The sequence below is a fragment of the Peromyscus maniculatus genome, chromosome X (assembly GCF_049852395.1).
Source record: "Peromyscus maniculatus bairdii isolate BWxNUB_F1_BW_parent chromosome X, HU_Pman_BW_mat_3.1, whole genome shotgun sequence".
Lineage (NCBI taxonomy): Eukaryota > Metazoa > Chordata > Mammalia > Rodentia > Cricetidae > Peromyscus > Peromyscus maniculatus.
In genome coordinates this window covers 2,790,979-2,801,597 of record NC_134875.1, presented here as the reverse complement: position 1 = coordinate 2,801,597, position 10,619 = coordinate 2,790,979, and the positions used below count along the sequence as shown (strand labels likewise).

Sequence of the window (10,619 nt, the reverse complement as noted above, 5' to 3'; positions counted from 1 at the left end):
CCAGAGTAGAACTATTATAGACTGTGAAAAGGTCTGTGAGATGCAGCATCTGAGAGTGTGGGAGAAGTTAGAAACATGGTGAGGCTGTGTATCATCTGTACACATATGTACATGGGAGGAAATGGCACCATAAATGTCATTCATTTGTAACACTAACGTTACCAACCATAAAATTAAAGATGGGCAAGGATGATGGCTCAGTGGGTAAAGTATTTGCCATGCAAACACGAGGACATGAGTTTAGACCACGAGCACCCATGGAAAATGCAAGCACAGTAATACTCTTTAAGCCCAGAGCCATCATGTCTGGGGTGGAGGACAGAGACTGGTGGATCCATCTCCAAAGCTCCTGGCCACTCAGCCTGGCCAAATCAGTGAGTTCCATGTTCACCGAGAGGCTGTGCCTTAAAAGATAAGGTAAATCCGCAGCCCAACTAAGCTGACCAGGTAGGTCCCTTTCCTCATGGGGGCCTAGTGTACAATGGTTGCTAACGGCACACTCTTTGGGAGTGAATTCACCCTATTGCTTATATGAGCTACCCTAAGGGACCTGGGAGACAATTTTCTGATGGCTTTTCAAGTCTCTGATCTCAATGTTGTGCTCAGTCTAGGCTCCAGGCAGGTATTTGTGGTGCCTCAGCTTACCATGGCCAGGGTTCTCATTGTCCAGGCCATTGTGTCCACTTGAATCACACTTCAGAATAAGGAACATCTAGTGGAGGCCCTATGTTGAAAGTTGAAAGCCAACTTCAAGCTCTGACTGCCAGAGGGCAAGTGATGTTATTAAGCCCCTTCCTCCCACTTTCTTTCCCTGATCATCCTCACTGAGTTTTTTTTTTTCATCTGTCTCTCTCCAGACCCACATCTCAAAGAGGTGGGTCTTTGCTAAGTTGAATGCAGATTGATCTAAAGACATGGACACTGAGAAGCGACTCATCCCTGATGGCTGAGGGGGTAAATACACCACCAATCATGGTCCGCTGGGCATTGGCGGGCCCTGCACTCCTGAGGTTGTCTACTGTGGTGCTCTCTTCTACCCTACTAAATCATGTTCAGTAATAAATTTCACATCCTGTGTGGAAAAAAAAGGCTCATCTTCAAAGAACAATTAAAACTGAAACCACCAGGAAAATTTGAAAGAAAAGAGTGGTAGACAGGGCCACATGAAAAGGGACAGCACAGGGGGAAATGATCAACATTCCTCTCTTCCCTGTCAGAAGGGTTTTGTTTTCCATCATAGATTCATTTCTGTAATCTACACAAAGAATAAGTTTAGCTCACAAACTCCAAGTAAAAGGTGAAGCAATTTCAAATGAGTTGAACAGGGCTGAAGAGATGACTCAGCAGTTGTGAGCACCTGCTGTTGTTCCAGAAGACTGGAATCCAGCTAGCCACTACCCACCTTGGGTAGCTCACAACCACCTGTAACTCAAGCCCCAGGGAAACTGAGCCCCTGTTCTGGCCTTAAAGGGTGCCGACACATGCTTGGAATATGCTCACAAAGTCTCAACAAGTACACACCCATGAAAATATGTGTGAAATGGAATGAACACAGATTCTAAAGATTCATAAAGAAAACAGAGGACAGGACAGGGGTAAAAGAATAACTCAAGAATTAGACAAACACAAACATGCAAGCAGAACTACTTGATGAAAGTTAAACTCTAAAGACAACACTAGAAAATGCTCCTGGAAACACCCATCTAAAATTCTGAAACTGTAAATGCTCATGTAGATATTCATCGATGATAAAATGTTTGTGACCAAAGATAAGGGCAGGTGTCTTCCAACCAGTGTTGAATACAGCCCAGAAACGAGTCTTTGGGAAATGCCACAGCCCCACTGCAAGCTCACACCCAACACGTTAAGATCTGGCTCTGCTGTGGGAACGCTGTCAACAGTTTAGCACATCTGGGCAGGAAAACATGAGTTGTGCTCAGTTTTAAGTCTGAGTGAACATGTTGGGTTGGTTTTCCTGTAAAGGCCCGTTTGCAATGGAATTGGCTCTGTGACCTCCTGAATAAATGAAAGCACGCACAGAAAAATGGATCCCACCGTTATTTATTTCTTCCTGAAATAAGAAAGGTAACATTCACTTTGGGCAAGTGACAGGGAACCAAAGAAGCCAATCGTGAAATCAAATGACATTTTCTTGCAAAATGAGAGTGCCACTGCTGGGGAGAATGTATCTCCCTTGCTGTCGGGGGCTAGAGGATCCACACTGAACTGTTGCTACTCACAGAACTGTTGGGGGTTGACTTAACGGTTAACAGAGTCTCAGTCATATTTCTAACAGGCAAAGTAAAGAGAAAGGAGCTGCCCTGACTGCTACTAACGTCCTCTTAGCACGGCTAATGCTCCCTGTGCGTCCTCTACGTGAGCTTCAGGTGGTTTCTTCAGAGTGGTCAAGGACCAGGGATTGAAGGTATGTTTCAACAACAGACACATCTTGCTCTTGCTGTTTGGAAATGGAGAATTAGGGAATTGTTATTCCATCTCTGCCCGTAGGAAGCCATCCCAAGGTTTTCCTTTCCTTAATATTTTTGTTTTTGACTTCTAATCTTAAAGACTAGATTCAAACTTAGCTCATTTCCCAGAAGGCATTGCTTCCCTTTGCTCTATGAAAGAGTCCACCAAGACCTCTTCCTCAAAACCATCTAGCCCCCAGCCTCCAGTCTGTGCTTGTGATGCATCTTTCTCAACATCCTGAAAAGGTAATGTAGGTAAAATATGCTCATAAACATTAAAACTAGTTGTTAGAAAGACATAACTAGCTTTATAATTTAAGTTTTAAAACATAAATACTTGCAGCTTGATCTGCACTGACAATGATTGTCGAAGCCTAGAATTCAACATTTACAAATTCTCATTCACACACACAAAACACACTATTATCACACAACTTGTGTCTTGAGAGAATCTTCTGCTTTTTAAATCTTTGGCCTCCCAGTCAATCCCAAGTTCAACCAACTTTAACTTAAACTTCACTCAGAATTTCACCAAGCTTTTCACCCACACATTAATGGTTGTCGTATCTTTCATCAACTGTCAAAACCTGAAGCCTGCTCAGAGATCGCCAGGTAAAAGAAAATAAATGAAATACACAGAGGTTATTTCAAAACAGAACATGACCATCATCCAAAAAAAAAAAAAATGTCACGATTCCCGATTGGGATCATCTTTTGTTTCCCACGTTGGACTATTTCACACTCCGGCATTGGCCAAAGGACACGAGAGCTGGTTTTGGAGCATACAGTTTCTCACACAGGTGTCCCCAGAGGAACACCAGAGACAGAGTCACGTGAGGCCTCTCCCGTACAGAGACTGTCTCACAGGGGCAGTGAGGGAGGACACCCACTAGTTTGTGGAGATCCCTGAGAGCGTATGATTCTTAAAATCTGGACTGTACATAATTCACATCAGCCCTGTTCAGGTACTTACTGGAAGAAAGATGCAGCTGTTTGCCAGAACTCAGCACTCCACTCTAGATCTCTGCTGCCTTAGTCTCTGTCACAGATTCCCGAGTTCTGGTAGTTACCTGGACCACTGAGGCATTGCCACAAGACTTCTTCTCTTTTGAAACATCCTTTTTCTCTAGATATTAGGATAGCTACACCAGCTTGTTTCTTAGATCCATTTGCTTGGAAAGCCTTTTCCCAGCCCTTTACTCGGAGGTAGTGTCTATCTTTGAAGTTAAGGTGTGTTTCTTGTATGCAGCAGATGGATGGGTTCTGTTTTCTTATCCATTCTGTTAGCCTATGTCTTTTTATAGGTGAGATGAGACTATTGATATTGATGGATATTAATGACCAATGATTGTTGATTCCTGTTATTTTTTGTGGTTGTGTTGTGTTGTCCTTCTGTGGTGTATGTTGGTGTGGGATTATCTATTGCTTGATTTTTCATGGATGTGTTTAGCTTCTTTGGGTTGAATTTTCCCTTCTAGTGCTTTCTGTAGGGCTGGGTTTGTAGACAAGTATTGATTAAATCTGGTTTTATCTTGGAATATTTTGTTTACTCCGCCTATGGTGATTAAGAGTTTTGCTGGGTATAATAGTCTGGGTTGGCATCCGTGGTCTCTTAGTGTCTGCATGAGATTTGTCCATGATCTTCTAGCTTTCATAGTCTCTATTGAGTAGTCTGGTGTTATTCTGATGGGTTTACCTTTATATGTTACTTGGTCTTTTTCCTTTGCGGCTCTTAATATCTTTTCTTTGTTCTGTGTGTTTAGTGTTTTGATTATTATGTGGCGAAGGGACTTTTTTTTTGGATCCAGTCTATTCGGTGTTCTGTAAGCTTCTTGTATCTTCATAGGTATTTCTTTCTTTAGGTTAGGAAAGTTTTCTTCTATGATTTTGTTGAATATATTTTCTGTGCCTTTGAGTTGGTATTCTTCTCCTTCTTCTATCCCTATTATTCTTAGGTTTGGTCTTTTCATGGTGTCCCAAATTTCCTGGACATTTTGTGTTACGACTTTTTTGTCTTTAGTGTTTCCTTTGACTGACGAATCTATTTTCTCTATTGTTTCTTCAGTGTCAGAGATTCTCTCTTCCATCTCTTGCAATCGGTTGGTTATGCTTGTTTCTGTAGTTCCTGTTCGTTTTGTCAGGATTTCTATTTCCAGCATTCCCTCAGCATGTGTTTTCTTTATTGTCTCAAATTCATTTTTCAGATCTTGGAATGTTTCTTTCATCTGTTTAATTGCTTTTTCTAGGCTTGATTTGATTTCTTCCCATTTTTTGTTCGTTTTTTCTTCCATTTCTTTAAGGGAGTTTTTTATTTCCTCTTTAATGGAGTTTTTCATTTCCTCTTTAAGGAAAGTTTTTATTTCCTCTTTAAGGTAGTTTTTCATTTCCTCTTTAAGGAAAGTTTCAATTTCCTCTTTAAGGTAGTTTTTCATTTCCTCTTTAAGGAAAGTTTTTATTTCCTCTTTAAGGTAGTTTTTCATTTCCTCTTTAAGGAAAGTTTTTATTTCCTCATTGAGGGAATGTTTTATTTCTTCTTTAAGGGCCTCTATCATCTTCTTAAAGTCATTTTTAGGGTTGATCTCTTCTGTTTCTTCTGTCATGGTATGTTTAGGTCTTGCAGGTGTAGAATCACTAGGTTCTGATGTTGCCATATAGGTCTTTATGTTATTGCCTGTATTTTTGCGCTGGCGTCTACTCATCTCTTCCTCTCTGCAGTGCAGGTGGTGTCTGTGTCTGAGAGTGCCTCTCTTGTTCTAATTTTTAGCCTTGGTTTAGTAGGGGTTCTTGGTTAAATTGTTGCTATTGGGCTGTTTCTTCAGGGACAGCTGATTTCAGTCGGTGAATTATATACTTATGATTCTGGTGATCTGGTTTAGTGGCTGGGTAGCGCCTTCTTCTGTGTTCCCAGGTCACGTTTTGTTCATTTGTCAACTCCTCAGCTGATCTTGTTTCTTCAGACTTCAAACTGTAGGCATCTGAATCCTCTCCCAGATGGGTTTCAGCTGAGCAGGGTAGTCTCACCTCCAAGTTGTTGGGTTTCACAGGATCAGCAGTTGGGCCCTGGGTTGTCCCCAGACGGAGTGCCCAGACTCACCCTGGTTCCGACCCACGGAGATAGCCTCTTCCCCAGGTGTTGGGGCTAGGGGTATCCCTGTTCCAAGCTGCATCCGCCCCTCTCCGTCCCCAGGCCTGTCCACCCCTGGGTCCCGCTGCCACAGGCCCACCTGCATCCACTTGTCTCCGCCGCTGGGGCTGTATGTCCCTGTCAGCTGCCGCTGGATCTGTCTGCCTCTGCGGGCCACCAACGGGCCTGTATGTCTCTGCTGCCTGCCACCGCAGGCCTACCTACCTCTGCTTGTCACTGCTGCCGGGCCCAACCACCTCTGCGGGCTGCCACTGGGCCTGTATGTCTCTGCTGGTTGCCGCTGGGCCTGTATGTCCCTGTTGGCTGCTGCCACTGGGCCCATCCACCTCCGCAGGTCACCAACCTGTGTCTGCCTGTCTCCGCCGCGTGGCCTGTCCACTTCTGTGGGTCGCTGCCGCCGGGCCTGAATGTCTCTGTCGGCCGAATGTCTCTGTCTGCCGCCGCTGCCGGGCCCGTCCACCTCCGTCTGCTTATCTCCGCTGCAGGGCCTGTCCACCTCTGTGGGCCGCCGCTGGGCCCAAATGTCTCCGCCGGCTGCCTCCGGGCCTGAATGTCCCTGTCGGCTGCTGCTGGGCCCGTCTACCTCTGCGGGCAGCTGCAAAGGGCCTACCTGCGTCTGCTTGTCTCTGCCATCTTGAATTGACTCAGATACAACTAACTTTATCAGGACTTGACAATTAACCCCCAAATTTTCTTTTTAGGATTCCCTAAGGTTGTCTTAACCCCCAGAATGTAGGAAGCAATTTTAAGTACACGACGCCCACATTCCCAAGAAGTGGGGTGGGTGTTTTTTGGTTGTTTAGTAAGTTAGGGATATTGTCACTTTATGACGGTTAGTTACAAGTTGTTAATTGTTAATGGTCAGGGAAAAAGCTGAACAAGGAGATTAGGTTCAGAGTTTTTGTTTAAAAAAAAGAAAAGAAAAAAGAGAATATAGATATGAGGTAGATCATTGAATCTACTCTGAGAAAAAAAGATAAAGAAATAATAGGATAAATGGGTAGATCGTTGAATCTACTCTAAAAAGAAAAAGGGGAAGATATATAAATGACAAAAAGTAGAAGACTATTGAATCTATTATGAAAAAAAAGAGAGAATATGGATATGATAAGATAAAAAGGTCAATTATTAAATCTACTTTTTAAAAAGGAACTACTTGTTTTAAATAGGATAAGTAATGAATTTTTTTGGTCTGAGTTTATCAAATGCAAATGGACTGGACGTTGTTATATATTAATGGAGTTATTGGTCTGAATCTTTCAAATGTTAATGGACTAGACATCGTCAATGTAATTCTTGACTGTATATATTGTATATGCTTATTGGATATAGTTTTTCTTGCACTAGTTATAAGCTTTTTAAAATTTTATACAACAAAAGGGGGGGGATGTGGTGGTATTGTGTTCCCCAAAATATCGTGTGACCCTAATAAATTTATCTGGGGTCAGGGAACAGAACAGCCACTAGATACAGAGGCTAGAAAATGGTGGCACTCACACCTTTAATTCTAGCTTTCTGGAGGCATGGATCTCTGCGAGTTCAAGGCCACACTGGAAATAGCCAGGCATGATGACTCACGCCTTTAATCCCAGGGAGTGATGGCAGAAAGCAGAAAACTATATTAGGCGTGAAGACCAGAAACTAGAAGCATTTGGCTGGTTAAGCTTTTAGGCTTTTGAGCAGCAATTCGGCTGAGATCCATTTGGATGAGGACTCAGAGGCTTCCAGTCTGAGGAAACAGGATGAGCTGAGAAACTGGCAAGGTGACGTGGCTGTGGCTTGTTCTGTGTCTCTGATCATTCAGTGTTCAACCCCATACCTGGCCCTGGGTTGGTTTTATTAATAAGACTCTTTAAGATTCATGCTACACAAACAAGAGTAACACAGCTTAAAATAATGTTCTACAAAGGACTTGTTAGCATACAGTGGACTATTATTCGGGTGTGGAAAGGAATGGAGGAGCACTGGTTCAAGCCGCTACATAGGCGAGGTGAGACACAAGGAACTGTGTACTGTGGGTGAAACATCATGAATCCAGGATGCTAAGTGAAACGGACAGACACGGGTACACTCAAGAGGACAGATTGCCGAATGATTCCACCTACAAGAGCTGTCCAACTCAGAGATGAGCTGACGCGGCAGAAAGCAGAGTAGTGGCTAAGGGGCCCCAGGGACCAGGAAAGCCTGTAGCTCTGGATTTGCTCGGGATGCTTGGAGCTCCGAGTTTAAGTCTCCGGCAGGAAAAGGGAAAAAAAAACCCTCAGGTTTACAGCGGTGACTGGGATCCTGGGTGGGGCGTGGGGTGGGTGGTGGGTGGTGGTGGGGAAGGCAGGGACAAAGAGCTCACGCTTAATGGGTAGGCACGGTGAAAGTACCTTAGAAGCCGAGGGTTGTGAAGAAGGGCTTGGTTCTCAAAGGAACCACTGAGTTGCCCCCCCCCAGGTCTTTCCTAGAAGGCTCCTTGAGCAGCCCAAGGTGTCAAGGTGGCGACAGCGCCCCTAGCGAGGGCTGCCTGGGAGCCATGACACACGACACGTCATCAGTGGGAGCTGGAGTGGGAGCACGGAAGAGTGACCTTCGACCGTGAGGCGTCGCTAGGATACGCAGCCAGACGCAGAGGGGGCCGTTGGGATCGGCCTGGAGGCCCAGAGCCCAGCGGGCCAGCAGAGAGCAGCCAGGTGGAGCGGAACCAGCCTGTGAGGTCGCGCTCCGAGGCCAACATGCCCAGGACCAGACAGGGCAGCCGTCGAGGGTCGTCGTCGTCGTCGTCTCGCCGCTCCCGCACCTCCAGAGCCGAGCTGACCTTCTCTGTGAGCCTGGTGGAACACCATCTTCGGGAGAGCGGCCATGGCCGGCGGCTGAGCGAAACGGTGCCCATCTTGCTGACCGCCATCCTGGAGTTCCTGACCCGCAGGCTGCTGGAGCTGGCAGGCAATGAGGCCCAACGCCGAGGCGCACAGAGGCTCATCACCCCAGAGCTGCTGGACATGACTGTCTACAATAACACGATGCTCAGCGAACTGTTCCAGTTCGCCACCATCTCCCAGGTGGCCCCGGCTGGTGGCCCTCATCGTGGGCGTCGACGTCAACGCTAGCTACTACCCGCAGCCGTTGCTGCTGCTGGCTGGCTCTGGGTTGCTGACCTGCCCATCCGCCCCAGTCTCTCCGCCGCCGAGCATCAGTTCATCCCGCCCCAACTTCCCCACAGACAGCCCTGCGAGGCTGGTCAGCCTCGCCCCTTCCTTCTCCCTGTTGTGCTCTTATTAAAGCTTTAGCTCGAGAACCCCGTAGGTTTGCTTCCCTGGCTTTTCCTTTGGCACGGGGTGGGCTGGGGCTGGGGCTGGGGCTGGGGCTGGGGGTGAGGGCGGCGGTGGGGGCAGAGGGTGAGGTGGGCCTACTTGGAGGAACACAGCGGGTGGGAGTGGTGCTGGGGTGCGGGTGACCTACAGGCTGGTTTCCCTCGTTTTTCCTTTGGGCATGAGGTGGGAGTGAGTGGAAGGTAGGGGAAGAAGGTCAGGGTGGCCTAGTGCGGCAACACAGTGGTGTTCGGGGTGCAGGTGTGGAAGGCAGGCCGGGGTGGTGGGGGAACCGCCGCTTTGGAGGGAGACAGGGGGGACCTGGGTGGGGGTACCCACGATGCACCTCTTGGCCCTGAACACGCATGCAGGGCCAGCCTGGCCAGCTGCATCAGAAAGATGGCCTTCTCATAGGAGACCACAGAGCAGAGACGACCCACGTGCCAAGGCGGCCTTTTGGCTGGGGATGCAGACGTGAACAGAACAGAACAGTGGCATGTCAGGAATAGGGTCATGGAGGATTATGACTCATTATTAACCTTTATTAATCATTATTCATCAGCAAGATCTGCCAGGAGGTTTGCCTGGCACTGGATGTGATTAAGATATAACCTGTGTGCCAGTGCCTGGAATGCTCCAACGTCTATCTATGGCTTTGCCTGCCCTGGGATTGAGGTTTTGTACATGACGTCCTGTCCCTAAAGCTAAACTCTACCCTACAGACTGTTACTTGCCGAATGGTCTGACACTCTGCTTGCCCTTCCTTCAATTTTTGGCTATCCAAGTCCCACCCTCAGCATATTTGTTTGGCGACTGGTTTCCTCCCACAGGCTATCATTTGCATATAGGTATGATGGCCAGACAGAATCTGAGACATCGTTCCCGTGACCTGTGACTGGAGTTGGAAACCTCTCTGTATGCTCTGGGCAAGAATGCCATAGCTACCTTCCACTTCTTACTTCAAACAGCTGCAGTTGCCCATTCATTTGCAATGTTTGGCCACCCCTCCCAAATTCAGCTGAGGCCATAACCTGGAGCAGCTCAGGCCTGTACCCATCAGTCTAAGCACTGACACCATCGCTTCTATCTGCCCAGTTCCCTGCAAACTCACCATACTCTGTCTTTCCCTCCCCTGACACAAAGGAAACTAACAACTTCATAGGACCATTCAAGTAGAGGAGACATAGAAAAGCAAAAACAGACAACACAAGTGGCCAACTCATGAAGGCAAAAAAATTACATAAATGCATACAAATCTGAAGCCTCCCCCAGCTTATGAAGAGAATGAAATTCTGCCATTTGTAAGCAAATGGATGGAACTGTAGGATACTAAGAGGGAAAAAAAGCCAGACGTAGAAACACAAGTACAATATATTATCTATCATATGTGGAGAAAAAAAGTAATAATTTAAAGGCCCTGAAAACAGAAGAGAAGACTGTTGGAAACAGGTGATTTTGGAAGATGGCATATTTGGAAGAAAGAAAAGGGTTGAAGTCTGGTGGCTTGGTATATATACAGTATGCAGATATGCAGATATACATATGTGGTAATGAAATCATGAAGAACATTCACTTGTAAAACTAAGGATAATTTCAAATATATAAATCAATTTTAAAAATATACAAAAGAAGAGAAGAATGGATAATACAGACACATGAAATGAGGAATATGGGGGAAATATGGAAATCAGTTTTGGGAGATGGGTTTTC

The 10,619-nt window shown here is 46.1% G+C and overlaps 1 protein-coding gene and 1 non-coding gene across 2 annotated transcripts; both read left to right on the top strand.

Moving 5' to 3' along the window:
* Nucleotides 1–423: 423 nt before the first annotated feature.
* On the top strand, nt 424–563 carry LOC143271114 (small nucleolar RNA SNORA70). The gene has a single exon (XR_013048338.1). It is a non-coding gene; the product is annotated as a small nucleolar RNA SNORA70 (small nucleolar RNA).
* A 7,355-nt stretch (nt 564–7,918) lies between these two features.
* Nucleotides 7,919–8,895, top strand: LOC143270915 (histone H2A-Bbd type 2/3-like). The gene has a single exon (XM_076562253.1). The coding sequence runs from the start codon at nt 8,334–8,336 to the stop codon at nt 8,706–8,708; it is 375 nt and encodes a 124-aa protein (XP_076418368.1). The 5' UTR covers nt 7,919–8,333; the 3' UTR covers nt 8,709–8,895.
* The last annotated feature ends 1,724 nt before the right edge of the window (nt 8,896–10,619 follow it).

Bases quoted from the DNA above. Each gene is read 5' to 3' on its own strand.
- LOC143270915 (XM_076562253.1), top strand. From the start codon at position 8,334: ATGCCCAGGACCAGACAGGGCAGCCGTCGAGGGTCGTCGTCGTCGTCG.